The sequence below is a fragment of the Lissotriton vulgaris genome, chromosome 2_1 (genome assembly GCF_964263255.1).
Source record: "Lissotriton vulgaris chromosome 2_1, aLisVul1.2, whole genome shotgun sequence".
Lineage (NCBI taxonomy): Eukaryota > Metazoa > Chordata > Amphibia > Caudata > Salamandridae > Lissotriton > Lissotriton vulgaris.
Window position 1 is genome coordinate 326870082 of NC_141687.1, and position 26226 is coordinate 326896307.

Consider the following 26226-nt stretch of genomic DNA (forward strand, 5'->3'; position numbering starts at 1 on the left):
AAGGTCAACACTTCTGTGTCCAAGTCGCTCCTTGATTAGTGTGCTACTTTAGGAAACAATGACCTGTATTGAATTATAACGGCGACGACTTGTCTTTGTTGCAAGCGTCGCAGCTGGCGGAGCGCTGGGGAGTCGTCCGGGGTGCCGAGAGCAGCTAATAGTTTCCGGCAACGCGAGTCGACGGCGGATGGATTGCGCGCGTGGGTGTAGCCAGATCCTCCGCTGGGGAAGTGCAAGAGATTACCACGGCACACAGCTGCCAGAGAGGTGCAGAGCGTGGGACCCCTGTACCGGCTGACCCCTCCCGGACTACAAAATGCCTAAGCCGGTAAGTGCAGGAGGGCAGTGTAGTGGCCATGGGGGAGAACAGAAGCACTGCTGCAGAACTTTATTCGTTATTTTTTATTTACACGTTTACATTGCTTGTGTTTTCTAGACAGATATGACCCCTCTCACTGCTTTGATGAGTTAGAGTGAGGGATAGGACTTGAGGGCTTCTCACAATCACCCTTGTTATTATCTGGCCTGTCTTACCTGCTCTCACGTTTTGAAAGACGTGTAAGGAAATAACACTAGAACGTTTTTCTTTGCAACATTCTTGAGAGAGGGGCTGTACCTCGTGAAGCACTGAGAGTCACCGAGTGCTGTTTGAATTTTAAGCTCGGACTGAAAGCGGTAAAGGGGCAGGAGTGGGTCAGAAGTAGCGAGCAGTGCTGTATAGGCAGCTAAGACTGCCTGGAGAGTGCCAGTAAGGGTAGATAATGATAATGTACAGAGCGCTACGAGCGCTACGAGTACCAGTACTTTACCGGGAGCGAAGATTATCTGGAGAGTGCCTGTACATGGAGTGTTTGTACGGGTAGATTATAGCACTGTATATGGGCCTGAGTACATGGAGAGTGCCTGTATAGGTAGGTAACAACACTGCACATGGAACTAAGAGCACCCGGAGAGTGTATATAACAGTGCATGCATGGGGGAGCTAAGACTATCTGTAGAGTTCCTGCACGAGCAGATAACAGTACTGTCCATGGTGCTAAGGTTGCTTGGACAGTGCATCTACAGGTAGATAACCGTACTGTGCAGTTCGCTGAGAGTGCCTGTACCGGTAGATAGCAGTGTTGCATGTACAGGGAGGTACAATTGCTTGGAGGGTGCCTGTACGGGAAAATAGTGCTTTACATGGAGCTAAGAGTACCTGGAGAGTGCTTTTAAGGGTAGTGCGTGCAGGGAAGGCAAAGATTACATGTAGAGTACCTGCACGGTTAGATAACATAAAGGAATTAGGAGATCTTGGCCACGGCCCCATTGCTACTGCGCAGCCAGTTCATAATGAGGCAGCTCAGGGAAGCACAATGGAGGGGGTGAGCCATCCATGCTCAGATCAGGGCCTATGAGTTCAGCTGAATCTCCAGTCGTGAGCATGTCCCTACAGTCTCTTCAGCTCACTTAGCTAGCTGAACCAGGTACAAGGGAAAGTGAACCCAGAGAAAGGTTCTGATTTTGTTTTTAAATCCAAGCATGAACAATGTATTTTGAATGTAAATTGGGCAACAAACCACTATATTAGGGTGTGAAAACACAAACCTACACCGGGTGCTCCCAGAACAAGCCTCATTTCGTTATCCTTCGTCAGTTGCAACTCAAGAATACCCTGGGCCAGCCAGCTGTCCATCAATGACTATGAAGGGATTTCTGGAGTCTCTGAAAGCGATGCAAATGTTGTTGTCATATGCAGAAGAGAACAGGGGAGCATGTAAGCGCTTAAGGGGAGGATAGTTGAGGGTTGATACTAAAGTGGGAGAAGACAGGCAATCCACAAGGATATGGGAGTTTTAGCTCCATCCCTGCCAAGTTGATTTCACACCACAAACTGAATCGCCTACCATAAATAAGCAAGTCTCTTAACCGCATCGCTGCGGCAGCTTTTCCCGCTGTGTGCGGCAAATTTTAAAAAGCCGCGTTACATGACGAGCTCAGGTCGTCATCCGCACACGACCACCGTGGCTGATGACGAGCTGAGCTCGTCATCAGCCGCGAAGAGGTTAAAACTGAAATTAATTTGCCCAGCGGTCGAACTGCATACACAAATATGGGAACTGTGATCCCGAGCACAACAATGGGAGCGAGGCCAATGAGTGTATGGACAAGATCACACCTAATTAAAAACAAGCATTGAAAATGCAATAGGTCGCCCTTTTGATTAAGTTAAAGCAATTTGCTTTGCTAATGGTATTGTATAGCAAAGCAAATGACAAATGTTCTTTGGTTGCATTTGAATTTCAGGATGGGGAAAGAGGGACTCGGTGAGAACTTAGACGATTTTTGAAGTCAAGTCAGGTAATTTATATAGCGCGCTACATACCCAGAGGGTCTCAAGGCGCTTGAGGAAGGGTGGGGAATTACTTGTCGAATATCCAGGTTTTAAGTTGCTTTCTGAATGCTAGGTGGTTCTGAGTGAGGCGAAGGTGAGTGGGAAGTGAGTTCCAGGTTTTAGCCGCCAGGTACACGCAGTGTTTTTGCTAAATGGTGTCGGCTTTGCCATTGTTTGCCTCTTGCCAGAAGAATTCTGTCAGTGTGTTCTGCGCTGTGGCTTATTTGAGAGGGCTTGGAGTGTCCGAGTTTGTGTGTGGCTCTGTTTGTGTGTGTGTGTGTGTTTGTGTGTGTGTGTGCCTCGCAGTGTGTGTGGCTGTGTGTGTGTGTGTGTGTGGGGCTGTATGTTGGTGTGTGTGGCTGTGTGTGTTTGTATGTGTGGCTGTGTGTGTTTGTATGTGTGGCTGTGTGTGTTTGTATGTGTGGCTGTGTGTTTGTATGTGTGGCTGTGTGTTTGTATGTGTGGCTGTGTGTGTGTGTGTGGCTGTGTGTGTGTGTGTGTGTGTGTGTGGCTGTGTGTGTGTGTGTGTGGCTGTGTGTGGGGGGCTCTGTGTGTGTGGGGGGCTCTGTGTGTGGTGGGGGGTGCTCTGTGTGTGTGTGTGGGGGGCTCTGTTTGTGTGTGGCATTTGCGAAGGATTAAGCTATTGGCGTTGTAAATGACAATGCCATTTATTTATCTGTTTTCAAAACCAACACACAAATAAAAAATTTGTCATTTACAATGCCAATAGCTCTAACTTTTGCAATGGCGAGACCGTTGCATTGTAAATGCTTGTTCTCCATAGGATTGCATTGATTGATTTCCTCTGAAAATGTTGAGTTGAGTTTGTATGGAAACCTAAGCAACTGTGTTTTAATGCCAAACAGTATTACTTACCTTTATCTAGGAAATGTCCCTATATGATATCTAGGCATATCACACTGAGTAGAAAAAGTAATCTAAACAGTACTCTAAAGAGTAATCTAAAAAGTAATCACAAAGTAATTAGAAATACCTATTGTCTTGAAATATTTTACAAACAGTCATTTTCATTCAGCTTTTTTTTGATCTGTCTTGAAAATTACAAGTCTACTTACCATACCAAGTCCTGCTTAGTTCTAAAAATAAAATACAACTAAAGAAATATTTTTGATACAAACAATTGGTGGGAGTTCAGTTTTTGAGTGTGTGACATCACTTCTTGCCTGAGTGTGTATTAACACTACCCTCTGATAAAGCCTTACTGCTTGCCTATAACTGCCACAAATAAAGAGTAAGCTATCTACTTTTGCCTCTGTAAGCCTATGGGTATCCCCTGGACTCTGTGCACACTATACCTTACTTTGTTTATCCCCAGGCGTGAGACTGGATCCGGAAAATCTTTTTGCTGAAGCATCCCTGCGCGCTTGGGGGTGGGCGGTGACACCACGAGACTCTGCCCCTGTGTCGTCCTTGCACGTGACGTCAGCGAGGTCACATAAGTCCCACCCCGGCACACCTACGTCAGTGTTTAGGTTTAGGTGTCTGTTACGCGCACCAAAGGCCATATGTCTTCAATTATCGCGGCCGCGATAATTGAAGACAGATGCTTGCAGTGGCGCAGGCGCACCACTCGCAGGCTTTTTTTTTTTTACTTTTACAAAAGTGATCGCGAAAGCGATTGCTGTCTGCTGCTTTTTTGGGGGGGGGTGGAGTGCTTTGATGCTGGTTTTAAAGAGAAGTGGCCCCTTTAGCGATAAGTAAGAAGCAATTTTAAAAAGATGTTTTTTTTAAACAGTCTAAATAAAAAATACAGTTCACATCGAGTCCATTCGGCAGCTGGGTCCAGATTTGGTAAATTACGTCTGTCCCCTCAAATCTCACTGTGGAGCCGAAAGACTACAAGCCCCAACACCACTTGCTTCCACTCCGCCCCCTGGTCTGGACTCAGAGAGGCTCAGACTCTGAAAGCGAAAGTGCTGCGGGCCGAGTCACCTTTTGAGCTGGGACCAGAGTGCTACATCTGAGAGGAGCCTCTCCTCCCATCCAGGCTGGCCGAAGATGAACGGGCGGGCCGAACTTCGAATCCCAGAGGAAGAGATCCACCTCAAGAGAGGCCCCGCAGGTACCCGTTTGTATGGGGGCAGAGGTGTTCGTTGCTCCTGCATTCCTCTTTTTACTCCCGGGGAGGAGAGGCAGGAAAGTCCCGGGCTTGGGCCTAAAGGCTCGGCACACTCTTTACGATGCAGTCAGGGGACGGGCTAACGCCGTGCTCAACTCCATAACCTATAAACAGCCAACTGGACTGTGTAAAGCGGACATACTGTAGCACATTTCTTAGAATCATTGTGTTTCTGCCCTAGACCCCGAAGGCACAGTTGGAACCATTAACGTGAGGCGCAAATCAGTTGTGTGACAAGAAAGTTTAAGGGTCTTAAAAACTGAACGCGTTTTTGAGAGGGCCTGTCAAAAACTTTGTGTATTGTGTTTGTGAGAGAATGGAGAAACCAAGGCCAGCCAAGGCAGCTTAACTGCCTTATACCTGCCAAAAGGAATCACTGTCAGAGATCCTGCTCCTAACTCTAACCTACTGTACGATTACAAAGGGCAGAGCTAGGTCTTTTCGCATTACGTAGGGTGACTGAATCCTGTGGTATTTTGTGCATGGGTTTTCAGGTTGTTAGTAGAGTGGATTGGACCTTAAATTAAGGAAGGCCTAGAAGGGTGGACTAAAAATGCGAACTTTTAATCCAAAGCAGAAAAGAGACAGTGTGAGATAGCTGGGGGATATGTCGGGCACATAGGAGCTTCCAGTACAAGCCACCTCATCGGTATCCTACCCACTGCCTGTCTCCTGCAAATTGTAGCTCATTTTCAGGTCAATATTCCACCAACAACCGCTCAGTACTAATGCTACAGCAGAGTGAGAGCGACAGCAGAGTGAGAGCAACAGCAGAGTGAGAGCGACAGTGACTCAGCAGTGTGAGTGTTCCAGAGAGAGCAGGGTATGCTTGTACGCTTACACGGTGCACTGACACACAGGAGCTGAAACAAAGAACAGCTGAACATGTGTCTTGGGAGCTTCATGGAGGCAGCCGGCCCTCTGTGAGGGGAGCAGCAAGGAGGGGACGCCCCAACCAATCAAGCGCAGCTACTCACAACCTACTGTACGATTGCAACACAGGCCAAAGGGCAGAGCTAGGTCTTTTCGCATTTCGTAGGGTGAGCAGTGTGTGTGTGTGTGTAGGGTGAGCAGTGTGTGTGTGTGTGTGTGTGTGTGTGTAGGGTGAGCAGTGTATGTGTGCACGGTGAGCAGTGTGTGAGCGTGCAGGGTGAGCAGTGTGTGAGCGTGCAGGGTGAGCAGTGTGTGAGCGTGCAGGGTTAACAGTGTGTGAGTATGCAGGGTTAACAGTGTGTGAGTATGCAGGGTGAACATTGTGTGAGTGTGTAGGGTGAGCAGTGTGTGTGTGCCGGCTGAACATTGTGTGAGTGCGTAGGGTGAGCAGTGTGTGAGTGCGTAGGGTGAGCAGTGTGTAGGGTGAGCAGTGTGTGAGTGTGTAGGGTGAGCAGTGTGTGTGTGTGTGTGTGTGTGTAGGGTGAACAGTGTGTGTGTGTGTGTGTGTAGGGTGAGCAGTGTGTGTGTGTAGGGTGAACAGTGTGTGAGTGTGTAGGGTGAGCAGTGTGTGAGTGTGTAGGGTGAGCAGTGTGAGAGTGTGTAGGGTGAGCAGTGTGTGAGTGTGTAGGGTCAGCAGTGTGTGAGTGTGTAGGGTCAGCAGTGTGTGAGTGTGTAGGGTGAGAAGTGTGTGAGTGTGTAGGGTGAGCAGTGTGTGTGTGCAGGGTGAGCAGTGTGTGTGTGCAGGGTGAGCAGTGTGTGAGTGTGTAGCGTGAGCAGTGTGTGAGTGTGTAGCGTGAGCAGTGTGTGAGTGTGTAGCGTGAGCAGTGTGTGTGTGTGTGTGTGTGTGTGTGTGTGTGTGCGTGTGTGCAGGGTGACCACACACACATAACACCACACACTCACCACCACACACTCACCACCACACACTCACCACCACACACTCACCACCACACACTCACCACCACACACTCACCACCACACACTCACCACCACCACACACACACACACAACCACACACACACGCGCAACCACACACACACGACCACACCGTCAGTGCACACTTTCACCAGACACAGACACCATAAGTCGTCAGTGCCCGCTTTCACCGGGCACAAACACCACCAGCCATCAGTGCAGGCTTCCACCAGTCACACACCACCAGCCATGAGTGCACACTTTCACCAGGTACACACAACACCAGATGTCAGTGCACGCTTCCACCAGGCACACACACCACCAGCCGTCTGTGCACGCTTTTACCAGGCACACACACCACCAGCCGTCAGTGCACGCTTCCACCAGGCACACACACCTCTAGCCGGCAGTGCACGTTTCCACCAGGCACACACACCACCAGCCATCAGTGCACACATCAATTGTTAACGCATCCACAATTAACTATTGTAGCAATCGCTGTATGGTGCACTTTACTTTTAAAAATATTCATCTAAAGAGCAGCATGGCACCATTGCTACAATTCCAATCCAACCCACATAATTCCACTACAAACCACATGCATACACTCCTTAACACATGGCTAAAAGACAATGCCATTTACAATGCCATTAGCTCTAACTCAAATAAATCCGAGACCTATTGCATTTCCAATGCTTGTTTCCTTTTCCGCCTGCAACGCAGATCCGGATCGTGCTCTGGCCCTTTTTAGGCCTTTCCCTTTCGCTATTGCGCGGGTGTGGGAACAGTGTGCGAATGCCTTCGGGCTTTAAGAGTTGCTCTTCTTGTGGACGCCTGATGTGGGCGACGGATCCTCACTTCATCTGCATGTGGTGTTTGGGGGAACACCACAACTCCACTGACTGTGAGGCGTGCCAGCAGATGAAACCAAAGTCCCGGAGGGAGCGCCGGATGAAACTTCTCTCTGCTCGCATGTCCAGTTCAGCGTCGTCACCTCACCCGACCCCTGCAGAGGGTTCTCGAAACCGCTGCCTCCATCGTAGAATTTCGTCCTTCTTCCAGGTCGCAGGAATGTCGCACACCTGTCGGTAAGTGTTGCAGTTTGTCCCCGAGGGTCGGTTCCCGGCCTGTTGGGGGCGTGGCCTCTCAGCGGGAGCTGCAGCCCCGTGTCATCCCCTTATCCGCCGTTTCCCGGTGTGGTGGCAACTAGGATGGAGACATAAGCTGTGGCTTTGCAGGCCTCACTGGCTTCTCCTCCTCCTTCTCCCCTCCTGTGACATCAACGGATCCCTGGACGTATGTGGGCCCTTCCGTGGGGTCGCCGGCATATCCGGCCCCAGCGCCGACTGGCTCGGATCCAGGTTCGCAGGTGCCGTTGGGGTGCGGCCCTTCAGGGGTCCCTCCTTCGGACCACAGCGCCTCTGCTTCGCTGCAAACTCCTGCGGTTGCAGGAGGTCTCTGGGGCTCTGGACACACCAAAGCCACTCTCGATCCTAAGGACAGGCGGCGGTCTTGTCCGAGACCAAGGCGACGCCGCTAAGGTGCCGGCGGCTGCTGGCCCTGGTTAGGCGCCACTGGGGTCGGCGGAGAGCCGCTCTCGTCCGGTCAAGGTTTGAGGCTAGCGGGGGACTCCTTGCCTCTCCCAGGATCTCTCTCGTCCCTCCACGCAGGCGGCTGCCTCGTCTGTCAGGTTGGCGCCTTTCCGGCACCGCTTCTTTGCAGCCCCGGTCTCCTGCGCTGTGACGGAGGCCGCCCCGGCGTCTCCCCCGGCGCCGGACTATGATGTCTTGCCTCAGATTGCGGACTCTACGGCGCCAGGACGACATCTGGTTGTCGACTCGTCTTCTCCAGAGGTTCGGCGCTTGCTGGTTTCATCCTCGCCGGAGACTAGCCGCCGCGTGGCTTTTTCCCCGACGTCGTCAAAGGACGCCTCCTCGCCAACCCTGCGGTCTTTGCCAGAGAAGCAGCAGGTCCCCCATTCCTCGGCCCCTCTTCCTTTTTTCCGGACCTGGTCCTTCCTTCCTTCCTTCCTTCCTTCCTTCCTTCCTTCCTTCCTTCCTCCGGTTGGCTTGGGGGATGGCCACCTTAGCTTGCAGCCATCACCTACAGAGGAGCTGCTTTCCCATTCGCGGGGCCCCACGGAGGCGGGTGCGGCCTTCGCTCGCGCTGTTTCCATGGCTGTGGGAATTTTGCGCATGGGTGATCCAGCTACCCTTTTCCCCGCGTATCATCTTCTGGAGGTTCCCCATCAGGACTCTGGTGGTAAGAAGCTGTTGCTTCCCTTCAAGGGTTCACTCTATTCTTCTCTTTTGGGGACTTGGGCCCGTCCCGTCACAGGGGACCCGTTGCCCCAACACCTTTTGCACCTCCGCTATCCGGCGCAGCGTGATCCGGTGTGTCTTTCCCTCCACCCCTCTACCAGAGGCCCCTTTTGCAGAATGCCTTTCCCTCTCTTCCGCCGCTGTTATCTCCCCCGTCACGGGAAGCCCGCTGGCTGGACTCCTGGGGGCGCAATATGTTCGCCTCAACCAGTGCGGCTCTGCGGGCCCTTGACACCGCTGTGTGTTTTGGCTATGGCCACTTCTTGTTTGTGGGACTCGGCGGAGTCCCTTATGTCTACCACTTCTCAGGAGGGTGCCTGTGTTGATTTGAGGCACCTTGTGTTGGATGGCCAGGAACTGGCGGCGTTTATTCTTCACTGCGCTCTGTACATCTCAGAGGTGCTGGGTCGTGCCATGGCTTCTTCGGTTGCCCATCGTCGCCATGCCTGGCTTCGGGATAGTGTGTTCCAGGAGATTGTTCGAGAACGGCTGGTGTACCTTCCTTTCGATGGTGCTCTTTTGTTCCAAGCCCCTGCGGACTCAGCCATCCAGAGGTTCTTGGCAAGGCTTCGTCGTCCTCCTCCTCCTTCTTCTCCCCCTCAGCGACCTGTGAGTTGATCTGGTTCTTGGATGTGTTCTTCAATTGGGGCGGGTCACCCCGGTTGTGCGTTCTGTGTGCTTCGTGACCACTCGAGTCATCCTTGTTGGGACTGTGGTTCTGTTGGCTGCTGGCCAGACCTTCTTGACTGTGTGTTTTTGCTTTGGGTTTTCAACACCATTCTGGCCCGAGCCTGGGCCTTCTGTGATTTTCCTTTTGGGTTGCTTGACAATCCTTTTGGTTTTTTTCCGCAGGTCTTTTCTGTTGTCCTCTGCTGCAGAAGTTTTTTCCTAAGAGGTTCCCATGTCTTGGGACGTGACTTGCCCTATGTGGGGTAGTGGTGGCTGTTTTATTGCCCTGTCATGTGCTGGGGAGCTGTGGTTGCCTGCGGGCTTCTGCTCTCCGTGGCGTTACAGTATGTTGCAGATGCAATCTTCTTGCTGATGGCTTGGACTGGCTTGAGTTGCGCCCCATGGTGTACTGTTTTTCCTGGTCTGGCCAGCTGTCCGTGGCCTGGTGTCATGGTCCTGTCCGGTTTCACTTCTTTTTGGGCCGTGTGTGCAGTCTCCTCCCTGGGGCGTGTCGGACTCTTATTCGCCTTCCTGCTCTCTGTCTTCGGCCGGCGTCTGGCTTGCCCCGAGTGCTTCGTTCTGTGCTGACTGCCGTGTCTGGCTGAGCTTGCCGGTGCCGACCTGTTGTTTTTCTGCACCATTGTGCCTTCTTGGGGCTTTAGTGGGACTGTCATCCTTGTCTGTTTCTTCCAGTGGGCCTTGCACTCGGTTCTACCTCTTCTCCCTGTGGAAGGAGATGGTCCCTGAGTTCTTGTCCCTCTTGCAGGCGCAGTCTGTCCCTGCGCGGTGTTGGATGGTTCTGCCTGGGTGACCTTGAGCTACCCTTTTCGGCTTCTGCCTGCTTATTGCTGACGACGCCGTTCTGTCTGGAGCTGCCTTTGCTCAGCCTCTTCTCCTTGGAGTCTCTAGGTTGCTCTTCTCCTTCGATGCTCTTCAGCCTTTGGCTGAGGTTTTGTTGCCTTGTTTGGGTGTGGAGTGCTTGGCCTCCTGTCGCCTTGCCTTGTTTCCTCTGCTGAGTGAGGACTGTCTACCTCTTCTCTTTCTTCTGCTGGCGTGGGTTCCCCATGCCTGGGGGGACGGGGCTCCTTGTCCTGTCTTGGGACTCGGCCCCTGTGGGATCCCTGTTATGACCAGGCTGGTGGGGTCCTCTTGCAGGCCCTCCTTCCCCGTGGGTATAGCTAGGGTATCTATTCTATGTGAAGGAATCTGCGGCTAGTAGTCTCTATCAGATGTGCGAGTTACCTTCGGTAACGATGTATCTGGTAGAGAGGATTCTAGCCGCAGATTCCTTCACTGCCCGCCCTTCCTCCCTGTTCTGCGAGGACCTTTTGGCTTGGTCTTCTGCATTCGCCTCCCTCTGGGTGGCTATGTCTTCAGTGCGTGCATTCTGTCGTCCTTTTCTGACAGGATGTTCGTCCTGTTTATTTGTTCCTTCCTCCCCCTGTGGAGCTTTTGAAGGATACGTTTGTAGGTACTTTTGTGCCTTAGTGCTTTTCTTTCCCCATTTCATTGCCAGGGGTCCTAGCCCTTCTGCTATCCTCTAGTTTGGGGTCTTTTAGCTAGGCCTCTGCCCTTGTTCCTTATGGGTGTTGTCACTTTCTGTGTGGGGCTGTCTTGGAGTCTTGTCGTGCCTTGTTGTCCTTGACTGGCTCCCCTTCATTGTTATTGAATGGGGTTGTGGTTCTGTTATGTTATTATGACACTTTTCATATGGTCTTTGCCTTCGGGGGGGGACTATCTTAGTACTAGCAGCGTTGCTGTTCAGGGCTGTGCTCTTCTCTTTATTCTTTTACCTGCCTTGGGTACTGCAGATCTTGCCACTGCTCCTTATGGTGTTGTTTCTCAGCATTCCTTTTGTTTGCTCTTTTGCACACCGTTCCTATACTCTCACAGTTTTGTCTGATGGCTCAGCGGAAAAGTTCAGAAGAAAACTGACGTAGGCGTACCGGGGAGGGACTTATGTAACCTCGCTGATGTCACATGCGCGGTCGACGCAGGGGCGGAGTCGCGTGGTGCCCCTTCCCGGCGCGCAGGGAGGCTGTGGCACAAAGATTTTACGGATCCAGTCTAACGCCTGGGGATAATTTACGTGAAGGAACCTGTGGCTAGAATCGTCTCTACCAGATACATCATTACCAAAGGTAAGTAATCGTATGACAGGCTGTTACTGGAGACCGGAGAGGAGAAACTGTTGGTCAACCTGGGATTTTCTGGGACATGTAGCTCCTTGGTAGCCACACCTCTAGAGGTGGGCTAGGAAGCTTTAAATGTAGAGGGGACTCTTCTCATATTGGGAGAGGGCAGAATTAGTGCATCCTGAGAAATCCAGATACCACACTGCTCCGGAAGTGGTCAACAGGAGGGAGGAATCCTAGTAGCTCACTGACTACCAACTGCATCCTATCCTGAGGGCAGTTGCTGAAGATAAATAAGTCACCCCTTCCACCCAGAACTCAGATCTCAACTGACTCGAAAGATAGACATAAGGAGGAATGCTCTGCTGTAGCAAAGGACCAGCAAAAAAGTGGCTGTACAGATGAGGATTGCATCTGGTGGCTAGCAGAGAGAGGGACTATGCTGTGTCCTGCTCAAGTAGAAGCTGTCTCCAGAGTCCAGTCAGGCCAAGAGAACTCCAAGCGCTAGCCGACTTATCTCATGTTTGCAGCACAGGTACACTACAGCTGAAGAAGCCTGCTGAGAAAAGTTTGTAGCACAAAGTCTCCTAGTTGCTATCACCGCCTGTGACCCTGATAACACCCGAATGGTAGTCCAGTGACATGTGGAATTCAGCCAGGCCAGAGAGAACTTGGTAGGATGCCAACACTGCAACAGGACCCCCTCATCATGGACTGAGGACTCCCTGCAGAAGACTCTTGACGACAGTGTTGCATCCACAGCATCCTTTTAGCATCTTCAGCATCCTTCTGCCCTTGCATCAGGAGCTCTTCAAAGGAATCCATTGCAACCAAGATAAAGTGACTGAAACTGATGGACTGTTGAAGGAGTGCCCCCTGACTAGCTTGCCGCTGGAGTTGGTCACCCCAAAGACTTTAAACATACTGAGTGAATCATTCCCCGTCGTTGGGATGGGAGTCCCCGGTACATAAATAAAGTAATGTCACATAGACATATATACATAGTAATAGGCCAGAGGCCTCTCATTAGTAACATATTCCTGTTCTTTTGTGAAAAGGACCAAACTTTGGCCAAGAGCCAATCAGCTATCACCAACCTTCAGAATCCTCGGATGATGAAGAGGAGGAGCAACAACATGAAGAGGGGGAACTTCAGGACTCCCATGACGAATGGGACGATTATGTCATTCCATGTCCGGCATATCCTGTACCTACGGAAGCCGATTCGCCCCCGGAGGACATTGGGGTGTTTCATAATATCCTGGAAAGGGCGGCTTTGCGTTTCAAAATCCCTATTACAACTCAACAACAAGACTGTTTCCTGTATGATTTTAAGGAACCCTTCAAAAAGGCTGTCAGGTCCATACCTATCATCGACTACATTTGGAATCGGGGGGGGGGGGGTTAAAAACATGCAAACTCCTTCTTCCTTGCCCCAGTGCTGCCTAGGCTGGAAAAGAAATATAGGGCTCCAGACACGGCTCCAGCTTGCCTTACTGACCATCCCAAACTGGACTCGGTCATTACTCAGGCAGCGCAGCGCAAGTCGAAAAATCCTTCTGCTACTCTATCTGCACCTCCGGATAAGGAAGGACGAAAACTAGACAATATTGGAAGGCGATTTTCTTCTATGTTCGCATTAACAGTGCTCGCCTCAAACTCTCTAGCACTGTTAGGACGTTACAACCGGCAAATGTGGGCTGATATTGCACCATATTTGGGATCCTTACCGGAGGAACAAAAAGAGGAGGCTAGGAAGATTCTCTTGGAGGGGGAACGCTCAGCCTCAGAGATAATCGATTGTGTGATGGATATCGCATCAACGGGGTTTCGCCAACTGGCTGGAGCTGCGGTGCTGGGACGCCAAGTTTGGCTGAAAGCTACTACTTTCCGTCCGGAAGTACAATCTAAAGTGCTAGACATTCCTTACGACGGCCAACTTCTGTTTGGAGCACACATTGATGAGGCGCTACAAGGTATTAAAAAAGATACTGATACGGCGAGGGCACTGGGTACCTTCCGTTTAAGAGTCCTTCCTTTCGGGGCTCAAGAGGGAGAGGACAATCTTTTGCAAGAGGAGATTTCCAAGGTTACCGGTCCTCTTACAACTCAAATCAGCAGTATAAGCCTCAATATCAACAGAGGAAACAGCAGCAGTAGTCGTCTTACAAGAAATCTTCCTTTCGTGGTAAAGGAGGAAAGACTAACACAGCCAGGAGACAAGGACTTCTCTCTGCCACAGGTCTCCACTTCTCTGCCATGCAAGGTTGGAGGAAGAATTTCGTCTTTCCTGCAAAATTGGGAAAAGATTACTACGGATCGATGGGTCCTCCAACTGGTTCAATTCGGACACACTCTGGAGTTCATAGAAACTCCGCCTCAAACTCCTCCTCGTCCAATGCTCAAAAAAAATGTACATCTACTGCTTTTGGAACTCTTACTAATGCTCCAGAAAGGTGCTATAGAAAGAGTGCCTCATGCTCAGCGAGGCAAGGGGTTCTATTCCCGATTTTTCTTGATCCGAAAGAAGGAGAATAAATGGAGACCTATATTGGACTAAAGAAACCTAAACAAGTATCTCAAAAACAGTCATTCCGTATGGTGTCCATTCAGGAGGTGCTACAACTCCTCAATGCCAACGACTTCATGGTGTCTCTAGACCTTTAAGACGCTTACTTTCACATGCCTATCCACAGGATTCGCAGGCAATACCTCAGGTTTGCGGTGGCGGGCAGACACTACCAGGTTCGGGTGTTGCCCTTCGGCCTGAAATCAGCGCCACACTTTTTCCCGAAATGCCTGTCTCCAGTGGCTGCGTACCTCCAGCAGCAACATCACCAAGTCTTCCCATACTTGGACGACTGGCCCCTCAAGGCGCCTTCTTTTGCAGGCGTGACCAAATCCTCCAGCGCCTGTCTTCAACTTTTCAATGATTTGGGACTCACTCTCAATCGAGACAAATCCGTCCTTCAACTTTCCCAGAGTCTCACTTTCCTAGGCGCTGTCCTCGATATGGCACAGAAGAAAGCATTTCCATCGCAGGAGCGTCAATCCAAGCTGACATCCTTAGCGGCCCGCATACAAACCAGAAGATCCCTCACGGTGTGCCTTTGCAAGTCCCTGCTGGGGATGATGTCTTCTTGCATCCTGTTAGTTCCACACTGCTGTCTTCACATGCGCCCTCTTCAGGAAGCGCTGTCCACTCAATGGATTCATTGTACAGGATCATTCGTCGATGTCATCCGGGTGACTCCTCCCATGGTGAAAGCTCTACAGTGGTGGATTCACCCGCAGAACCTTTTGCGAGGTTTGCCTTTCCTGCTTCCAGTTTCTCCGCATATCATAACAGATGTGTCTCTGGAAGGTTGGGGTGCGTTCCTCCAAGAACTCGGAATCAACGTACAGTGGTCCCCTTCCGAGCGACATCTGCACATAAACCTTCTCGAGTTACGAGCAGTTTACCTGGCGTTTCGAGCATTCCTTCCTCGGATCAAAAATTCCCCAGTGCTTGTGAGGACAGACAATACCACAACAATGCATTATATAAACAAACAAGGGGGGACCCGTTCTCTGCCCTCTGTGTGCCACGAGTGGGAGTTGAATCAGCAGCTTCTCAGTCACATCTTCTCCCAATGGGGCACGCCTCACCTGGACCTTTTCGCAACCAGACACAACGGCAAATGCCAACATTACGCAAGCTGGCGTCCCCAGAAGGGATCTCTAGAAAATGCATTTTCGATCGCATGGTTCAACGTTTTTGCATACGCATTTCCTCCATTTCTCCTTATTCCCAGGGTTCTCCGGAAGTTGAAGGCGGAACATTGTACCCATATCTTGATAGCTCCAGGTTCGAGGCATGTGGGCTGCTGAATTCATATCTGTGCATAGATCGCCGCCTAGTGTTGGGTCCGGATGATTGCACATTGTTGTCCTGGAAGAGTCTTCGAAGTATCACGAGATAGGTGGCTCCTCCCCTGGACTACAGTGCGCATGGGCATCGACTCCATCCCCAGATTGTTTTTTTCCGCCATTGGGTTCGGATGTGTTTCGGTTCCCTCTGTCGGAATCGATAGTTGTTTAACTTTCCTTACTTGAGACCAAAAGGTCTTTAGGATCTCGCGTCGGTATTGTTATCGGTCGGGTTGGTTATTCATCGGCTCCGATCAACTGCTGCCCTTCCGCGTGCTGTCGGCGCGGACGGGCCTACACGACGCTCCAGACTACTTCAACATGGAACGAAGTCCATTTAAGAGGTGCCCAGTGTGTGCCTCAAAGTACCCGCACATCGACGTGCACCCGGTGTGCAACAAGTGCTTGTCGCCGGACCACGACGAGGCCAAGTGTATGGCCTGCTCCAAGTTCCGGTCGAAGAAGACTCTCAAGCTACGCCGGGCCGCAAGACTGCAGGCCCAGAGTTCGGCACCCCCACCAGCAAACATCTTTGAAGAGGATGTTGAAGACGACACCATCCTACATGTTTCGGACTCTAACCCGGCGTCGGAGGGCGAAAAAGACTACGACGCGGGAGACGAAGAGTTCGAAGAAGTCGTCGAGGAGGTAGGGGACGACGACGGGGCCATTGCCACCGTGGAGGATAGCTCAGAGGAGGAGCATCCTCAGACTGACTCCGGGGTCAATCCCCATCATAAGGCCCAGGTCGAGGGATCGCCTTCGGGCCTTACCCAAGACCTTAATACTCGTCCCACGGCCCCGCCTCCTGGCCCGGCCACGGACATTGGTGATGCGCCACTCCCGGTCCAGAAACCGAAAGTGAAGCCATCGGGGTCAACACCATCAGGATCGAAACCGAAAGTGCAAGTCGCACTGGTTGGGTCAAAGGCGCCGGAGACCTCGGCGCCGAAGAAATCCAAAATGGCTGTCGAGCCTAAGAGCCACGCCAAAATGGCCGATCCGAAGACCACGGTGCCGAAGCCTAAGGCTAAGACCCCCGACGCGGCGGCGGCGACGCCGAAGCTGGTCGACGCTCTAAAGAGTCACGTCGACGCCAAGAAGGTCGATGACCACAAGAAGGCCCCGAAGAAGCGTCAGGACGACCCTAAGCCTATGACTGCACCAATCCCAGTCGATAAGGCGAAGGCAGGTGCCGCGTCGGCTCCGAAGACGGCTGTGTTGGTCGCCGACCCAAATCCGGACTCGGAGGACTCGCTCGAGCCGATCCGGCCCTCCCCATCCCTCACCAAGAAGGTCTCGGAGTCCCTGCAGCGGATTCGGGAGGAAGCCGCGGCGACCGAGCCAAAGGACGCTGTGCCGCACAAGCCTCCACAGAAGCCGGCAAAGGCGCAGAAGCCGATTCACTTCACGCTACCGCCGAGAACGGCGCCGAAGGCCTTCGCTCCGAAACATGGAGCCGGGGTGCCTTTAAAGCTGGTTTCAACGCCAAAGGCACAATTGGTGGTGCCGAAGACACGGCATCAACCACTGGCAGAAGAGGAGCGTCGAGAGGTCATCATCGACGCCAACACAGGCAAGCTCTCTCTCCTCAAGAGGAAAATCACTCCGGAGCCTGCGTTGGAACATTTCCATATTCCCCTTAAAAAGAAGTTGGACTCTGCCGGTGCATCTGCCCCTATGGAGCCGACATCTCCACAGGGTCTGGACCTCTCACCCACTCACTCTAACGCTGGGGAGGGTGACGGAGACGAGGAGGACGAGTATAATTATCCAGCATACTCGGACCCAGAGGATGTCCATGAGCCATGGTCTGCGGGAGGCGACCCCGAGGACCCTCAGTCGGGACACGAGCCGCAGCTTTTTGCTGCAAAAACTTAACCAACGGAGGACTCTGCAGCCTTCAACGCTTTGATTGAAAGAGCTGCGGCCAACCATGATGTCGACCTCCACGCCGACCCAGTGGATGTCGATTTTTCTTTTCGACACTTTCTCCGTGGCTGAAAAGACCGTCAAGACATTGCCAATGCTCAAAGGTGTGCTAAAGCATGCGCCAGAGGTTTTCAAGGAGCCCACCCGGGCAAGAGTCATTAATCCTCGCATTGATAAAAAATACAAGGCAGCGCCCACTGACTCAACATACATCAAGGGACAGTTGCCACTGGACTCTTTGGTTGTCTCCAACGCACGTAAACGAGCCAATTCACAGACCACGGGTGATGCTCCTCCCCCTGACAAAGAATCAAAGGTGTTTGAGGCATCAGGGAAACGTATTGCTGCGCAGGCTGCCAATATATGGCGCATATCAAACACGCAGGCGTTACTTGCACGCTACGATAGGGCACACTATGACACCCTAGAAACACTTCTACAGCACTTGCCAGATCAGTATAAGGAGGGTGCAGAAATGCTGATTCAGGAGGGTAAATTCATTACCAATGCCTCCATCAAGTGTGCTCTAGATGTGGCTGATACCGCCTCGCGAGCGATAAATACTAGCGTTCTGCTGCGCCGGCACCCATGGCTCAGAATATCAGGCTTTAAACCAGACATTCAGACCACCATCCTCAACCAAACAGTAAATCCAGACCACCTGTTTGGACCTGAAGTAGATGCCACACTCGAAAAGATAAAGAAGGACACTGACACCGCTAAATCTATGGGTGCCCTTCAGTCCCAGCAGTTTCGGGGTGGTTCCTTTCGCCGCTCCAATAACAGAGGCACCTCAAGGGGTCAAGCGTCACAATCCGCACAATTCTATAAGACTAACACCCAAACCTCATATACCAACAAGGGTAGGGGTGGATACCGTGGCAACAACGTCAAGGGCAGAGGACGTGGAAATAACAGCTCCAGGTCCTCCACCGCCAGCAAACAGTGACGCCTTGTCACTGCCCCCCGACCACACAACACCGGTCTGGGGGAGACTCCAGCAGTTCCTGCCCGTGTGGAGGTCCATCACCACGGACAGGTGGGTCAAATCTCTTATTCAGTACGGTTATTGTCTGCAACTCACTTCCATCCCACCAAACATACCTCCAAAAAACCGTCCTATGTCCGGCGAGCACTTGCACTTGTTGCAGCAAGAAGTTCAGGTCATGCTGCAAAAAGGGGCAATAGAGCTCGTTCCACTGCAGGAAAGGGGAACAGGGGTTTACTCCTTGTACTTTCTAATCCCAAAAAAGGACAGATCTCTCAGGCCCATCCTGGACCTCAGACCTCTCAACATGTACATTCTGTCAGAGCATTTTCATATGCTTACTCTGCAACAGGTTCTCCCACTGCTTCAGCAAGGGGACTTCCTGGCAACTCTGGACCTCAAGGATGCATATTTTCACATTCCCCTGCATCCTTCACACAGAAAGTATCTAAGGTTCACCATTCAAGACCAGCACTACCAATTCAAGGTTCTGCCCTTTGGGGTCACCACGGCGCCCAGGGTCTTCACAAAGTGCCTGGCGACAGTGGCGGCGCATCTAAGACGTCAGAACATCCACGTATACCCCTATCTGGACGACTGGCTCATTCAAGCAAAGTCGCACAGACAGTGCGCCGACCACGTGTCCCAAACCATTCACCTTCTGCACGATCTGGGATTCTCACTGAATTACCCAAAGTCTCATCTCCAGCCCGCTCACATACGGCAGTATCTGGGCGCGACCATAAACACTCTGGTGGCTACAGCACAGCCAAATTCAGTGAGGATCAACAGCATTCTATCGCTGATTCAAAAATTCAGACCTCAACACTCACTTCCAGCACGAGTGTTCATGCAGTTGATCGGCATGATGGCCTCCTGCATCTCCATTGTCCCGCACGCGAGACTACATATGCGCCCGCTTCAGGAGTGCTTAGCACGTCAGTGGACTCAGGCTCATGGGCAATTGAAAGACCTAGTGTTGGTGAGCGGTCGGGCATACAACTCTCTGCATTGGTGGAATCCACAAAACCTTTGCAAGGGCCGACCGTTCCAGGAGCCTGTTTCACAGATTATCCTGACGACGGACGCTTCTCTCCAGGGTTGGGGAGCGCATGTACTCCACTACACAGTGCAGGGACTATGGACATTACAGCAAAAGAAGATGCACATCAATGTGTTGGAACTGATGGCAATCTTCATGGCCTTAAAGGCGTTCAAAGTACATCTGTGCAACAAGGTCGTGTTGATCCGGATGGACAACATGACGGCCATGTACTACATTCAGAAACAGGGAGGGACACACTCTCCACAGCTGTCTCATCTGGCTCAGAGCATGTGGAAGTGGGCCATTCAGAGGAACATCTTTCTCATGGCAGAACACCTCCCAGGCAAGGACAACCAGATGGCGGACCTGCTCAGCAGGCACAGCCACCAGATGCACGAGTGGGAGATACACCCATCAGTACTCCAGCCGTACTTTCAGACATGGGGTCATCCAGAAATAGACCTGTTCGCCACAAGGGAGAACGCAAAATGCCAAAGCTTCGCCGCCAGGTTCCCACACCCGCAATCGCAGGGCAATGCGATATGGATGAACTGGTCAGGCAAATTTGCGTACGCTTTTCCCCCAGCACCCCTGATACCGCTGGTGGCACGCAAGCTCAGGCAGCACTCGATGACCCTCATCCTGGTTGCTCCAACGTGGGCTCGCCAACCATGGTACACCACGTTTCTGGAACTGTCCGTGGTACCGCATCAAAGGCTTCGCCTCACACCCAGCCTTCTGACGCAGAGCCATGGCGACATTCAGCACCCAGATCCGCAACAGCTCAACCTGGCGATCTGGCTCCTGAAGTCCTAGAGTTTGGCTACCTTAACCTTCCTCCGAATTGCATGGACATCATTCGGGAGGCAAGAAAGCCCACTACTAGAGCCTGTTATGCGGCCAAATGGAAGCGGTTTGTCATTTATTGTGCAAACCACAACATCAATCCACTAGATGCTTCCATTCAGAACATCATCTGTTACCTGTTTCATCTGTACCAGTGTAATTTGGCATATACTTCCGTCCGCATTCACCTGTCTGCGATGGCCGCATACCTACAGAATAGACAGCACCTTTCACTTTTCAAGGTGCCTGCTATCAAAGCTTTTCTGGAAGGACTCAAAAGGGTCATTCCACCACGGACCCCTCCAGCTCCAGAATGGAACCTCAATGTGGTTCTTACAAGGCTGATGGGTCCTCCCTTTGAGCCACTACATTCCTGCGAACTTCCATTCTTGACTTGGAAAGCGGCTTTCCTAGTAGCAATTACATCGCTACGGAGGGTTAGTGAGCTGCAGGCCCTCACAATTCAGGAACCTTTCTTCCAGGTCCATGCGAACAGGGTAGTGCTCCGCACTAATCCTAAATTTCTACCCAAGGTTGTGTCTCAATTCCACATAAACCAAACAATTGAGTTGCCAGTGTTTTTCCAAAATCCTGAGTCACTGGCAGAGCGGAGGCTCCACACCCTTGACGTCAAGAGGGCACTAATGTATTACATTGACAGAACCAAAGATTTTAGAAAGACTAAGCAGCTTTTCGTTGCCTTTGCGTCACACCACAAAGGTAACGCTATTTCGAAGGCTGGTATTGCTAGGTGGATTGTGAAATGTATTCAGATCTGTTATGCAAAAGCTAAACGTACTCTTACAATTCCACCAAGAGCCCACTCCACCAGAAAGCTGGGGGCCTCTATGGCCTTCCTTGGAAACATTCCCTTAGAGGACATATGTAGAGCATCCACATGGTCTACCACACATACATTTACAAAACATTACTGTGTAGACGTGCACTCTAAACAGCAGGCAGCTGTAGGGCAGGCTGTTCTCAAGACACTTTTCCAAACTGCTGCAGCTGGCACGGGCGGCCGCCGCTAATGGAGGGACTGCTATGTATTCTATGCACAGATATGAATTCAGCAGCCCACATGCCTCGAACTGCAAATGCTACTTACCAGTATGCATCTGTTCTTGGCATGAAGGGCTGCTGACATTCATATCGCCCGCCCTCCTCCCCGGCGCCTGTAGCAGCTGCAGTATTTACATGCATTTCATGCCACGGTCCTCACTCACAAAGTTCACTCCATCTCGGCCACAATGGCTAAAAACAATCTGGGGATGGAGTCGATGCCCATGCGCACTGTAGCCCAGGGGAGGAGCCACCTATCTCGTGATACTTCGAAGACTCTTCCAGGACAACAATGTGCAATCATCCGGACCCAACACTAGGCGGCGATCTATGCACAGATATGAATGTCAGCAGCCCTACATGCCAAGAACAGATGCATACTGGTAAGTAGCATTTGCATTTGGCCGCGCCAACACTGGTTTATGGAGCTTCATCTCTTATCGCTGGAACCGCCGATCCCATTGAATCCAGTCGCCAATCTTCTCACAATGAACCAAGTACAAGTCCAGCATCCGAATCCAGCATCTCTCAAATTATCGGCTTGACTCCTGAGTTTAGAGAATTCCTGAACTTAGACATCCCACCAGATTGCAGAGCTGTTCTACACCGAGCTCGGGCTGCCAGTACCAACAAAACATATTCCCTGAAATGGAAAAGATTCTGCATATGGTGCCAATGAAAGAAAGTACATACTTTTTCTTAGTCACCTGCACAGATTTTGACTTACCTTCTACATTTGGCAAACTTCGGTCTTGCTCATGCTTCAATAAAAGTGCACCTGGCTGCCATATCTCTTTTCAGGCATTCCTCGACTGGTGCTTCCCTCTGGTCCAGTATACTCATAAAAATGTTTCTTAAAGGCATGTTCAGAACGTTCCCTCCGGTGAAGACTTTACCGCCTGCCTGGCAGCTGAACATTGTGCTTACTCAATTAATGAAACATCCCTTTGAGCCGATACACGAAGCTGATATCAAATATCTTTCCTGGAAAACAGCACTTTTACTGGTGCTTACCTCGGCGAGATGAGTAAGCGAACTCCAAGCCTTCTCAATTCAAGACCCATTCCTCCAATTCAAACATGACAGAGTGATTCTAAGGACTAATCCTAAATTTATTCCAAAGGTCCCATCTGACTTTCACCTTAATGAGCCTATAGTCCTGCGCTCTTTCTTCCCGAATCCACATTCTGCAGCAGAGAGGTCTCTCCACTCTCTTGATCTCAAACGCTGTCTTAAATTCTACATTCTCAGAACACAGACATTTTGAAAATCTAACCAACTCTTTGTTGCTTTTAGCAGACCTAGGAAAGGTCTTCCCTTGACTAAGCAGAGCATTTCACATTGGATCTCTTCGACTATTGCTTTGTCGTCAGCAAGCAGGACAGGTTCGTGCTCATTCCACTAGAGCAGTCTCAACCTCCATGGTGCTCTTTGCTGTAGTGCCCATTACTCACATCTGCAAAGCGGCGACATGGAAGACGCCGCATACGTTCACCAGGCGCTACTGCTTGGATACTGAACTTATGAAAGATGCAGTAGTGGGACAAGCTGTGCTCCGTCATCTATTTCACTAGAGGTTAGCCTTTTCTTTCATCCCACCTTCCTACTGTCTACTTGCACATTTTGGTACCTTTTGCATTTCACAATTGATATGTTATTATCTAGTGAGATTTGATGTTGTACCATTCTAAATGTGCTTGTTATTGCTCGCTACTCTGATTCAGGCATGTGGATCTATGAAAGATACCCCTAATACTGGATAAGGAATGCGTTACTTACATGTAACTGCAGTTATCCAGTATTGGTATCTTTCATAGATTCACATGCAACCCACCCGCCTCCCCTGGAAGGGCTCACCTTAGTTCTCTCAGTAATATGCTACTTAGCACTGTGCTTAAGAAATTCTGAGGAACTAGAGCTCCTTCCAGGATGGTTCTAGAGGGTGGTGATAGCCGATTGGCTCTTGTCCAAAGTTTGGTCCTTTTCACAAAAGGACCGGAATATGTTACTAATGAGAGGCCTCTGGCCCATTACTATGTATATAGGTCTATGTGACATTACTTTATTTATGTACCGGGGACTCCCATCCCGACGACGGGGAATGATTCAGGCATGTGAATCTAAGAAAGATACCAATACTGGATAACTGCAGTTACAGGTAAGTAACGCATTCCTTCGTTCTAGTATCTAAAATCTTATACAAATACATTCTTTCAAGTGTTGTTGATTTCTTCAATTATTTTGATGCTATTTCAATGCTAAAAACTTGTTGCTCTTTGTAAGCCTTGCTGCTCCGGGCCACAGTTAACTTGGGTTCAGCTAAGGGCTTGACAGATGAAATCTTAGTATCCTAAAGGGGTTGGTAGATGTATTACACTGTGAGGTTGCTCTACCACACCATATAATAAACCCTATTTTCTTACATTTTCCATTCCTATATCCAAATTGTTAGTGTGCCAGTGGGATTCCGTTGGTTGAGCAAGTTGCCGTTCGTTTCCCTATATTTACACGAATCGGAGTTATTCAGAGTCCCCACCGATCTATACACACTTCATAATCCGAATTGCTGGCAAGTAGCAAATCTGCTGATGAGAATTGCATTTTACACCACCACTCAATCATTAGCCTGTTTTCTTATTTGCTTTCTACTCGCCTCTCACTGCGTAAGTTCACCCTACTAACTAATAAAAAAATCACTAATAGTCTGCAAGGATACATGTTTTCTGAATGCTTACATTTCGTTTTTTCTCACTAGGGTTTTTATGGAGTCCAAGCCCTCGCTCTTGAACCCCCCTGGGAGTGTCCTTCTTGGGCCTTCTATGAAGCAAGTGCCGATGGATCTGCAGCAGCTCCACCATCGAGCTGCCATCATCCCTCCCATGGTATGTGCTGACTGGCTGAGCATCCTTTGTTATTCTACAAATACACCCCCACTGGTTCCAGAATATTTCTATCTTCTGTTTGCATGCGTCACTTAATAGACTCAAATGTGAAAAATGCTGCCTAAAATATGGTTCAGTTCTGTGAAAGTCACCTCATATGCATGCAATCTTAAGCTAAAGTGGTTAATGAATTGTCAAAGACCTCCTTTAAAGCTAACAGTTACATTTGAATTCTTAGAGGTATTTCCAAGCGCTGATTCCTCACCTTTTGACTATGCCCCAGACTTTAAACTGGATCCAGAAACTTTTGTGCCAATAGGTGACACCACACAGTCCTGGAATGATGCAGTTTTATTTTGGGAATGACGTGCGGAGCTTAAATAGGCTCCATTCCCGCATGATGACATAATTTCCTTACATTCTGATCCCGAGCTACCGGTTGTCTCTTTGAGACTTTTTTTACCTCAAAAAATTACAGTGCGTCACATCTCAATACCACCAGCTTTAAACTTTGCAAGGACTGTTGCAATGCAAGGAGCTGTCACTGACTGATCCTCATCCGGTTTGCCTGTTGTGCCTGGGGCCAAATCACAACTCGAAGGCTGGAGTGACTGTGTGTTGATGAGCCTTTAGGCCACATGGCACGACAATGCGAAACGCCTTTGCTAAGCACCGTTATATTCCTCATCTAAATTGGTCCTGTTCCAGAAGTTAATCCAGAGGACTATCGTCGTCATGCTCCAAGTCATGGGGTAAGTTGAAGAAAAAAACCATAAAATCTAAGCGGGACTCTTCCTGCCACTTTTATATTCCTGAGAAGGTTCTAGGGTGTCATTATACCTCCAGTTATTGCTCCTGAAGCCAGTCGACTTAGGTTATTTTAGGATAAGTTGCAAGACTGGATCCTGAGTTTCTGTGAAAGTCTCTGTCATCAAGGCAGATCCAAGTGTTCTGAGAGACCATGTGTAGGAGAGTAGGGTCTGCTATCCTATGGTCACCCCAAATGTTTGCTTTTTGCTTCACTGGTTTATAACTTAATGTGGCTGTGGGCCTGCCAATCAGACCCACAGCCTGCTGTTCTCTCTCTAAATTTATGCCAAGGCACTTTAGGTGCTTACCAATTGGAACATGGATCACCTTGTGAGCCCCTGTACAGTGTACCCTAGGTACCCAGGGCATAGGTGCATCCAAGGCCTACCAGGGGCTGCAGCATGTATTGTGCCACCCGTGGCCTGGCCTTACTATTTGACACAACTGGCTGATCCCACAGCTGGGGCGCAAGTTGGTGTAATCACCCTTTGCTTAAGGTATAGTATCTCTATAATACATACAAGGGCACACAGTAACCTATAAGTCACTCCTATGGCAGGCCTTATCGATCCTGGAGGCAGAGTGCTTGGTTATGTGTGAGATCCCTGCTCTGCTATACGCTGTCCTCATAGCCCGCACTGGCAAGGGTCTGCAGCATTTACTGGATGCCTTTGGGGCATTTATGGATAGGCTAGACCTAAAAGTGAATGCTAACAAATCACATACCATGGTGGTTGGATTCCATAGGAATAGGGGCAAACCGCAAAAATGTTTTAAATGCAAAGGTGAAGTGGATACTAGAGTGGCAGTGTTCCCATACCTGGGGGTGCTCTTTGACAAGAGGGGCTAGTGGGGGCCCCACGTAAGAGTAAAGAGCTTATCAGTGGCTAGATCAACTGCAGCACTCATGGGATTCACAAAAAGGCTGGGGGCCAGGCAGATGGAGGCTCTGTTAAAAATCTATAATGCTAAATGCATCTCAATCGCGATGTATGGGTCAGCCTTATGGGGCTACGTACACCTAGAGACAATCCAGAGGGTAGAAAACAGGTTTTTGCGTTCCTTGCAGTCTGTGCCCCAGTCGACCCCGACTTTTTCGATCCATGCGGAGGTGGGCTTGGACTATGTTGCCGTTAATATTCGGTCTTAAGATTTAGCTTAACAAGGAACTAACCCTTAATCACGCGATGTTAGCAGACGTAATGTCTTTAGACCATTCCAAAAAAGTGCCTTGGTTGGATTATTTGAGTAAGTCCTTTGAACAG

General features: G+C 50.3%; 1 protein-coding gene across 20 annotated transcripts in view; it reads left to right on the top strand.

Moving 5' to 3' along the window:
* Positions 1-26226, top strand: part of NCOR1 (nuclear receptor corepressor 1) — a 1907529-nt gene that overhangs the window by 1008526 nt on the left and 872777 nt on the right. For all 20 annotated transcript variants that reach the window (XM_086955042.1, XM_086955041.1, XM_086955040.1 and 17 more), the window contains one exon: positions 24025-24151. In XM_086955042.1, coding sequence (XP_086811168.1) covers positions 24025-24151 — 127 coding nt within the window. The remainder of the gene's footprint in view (positions 1-24024; positions 24152-26226) is intronic.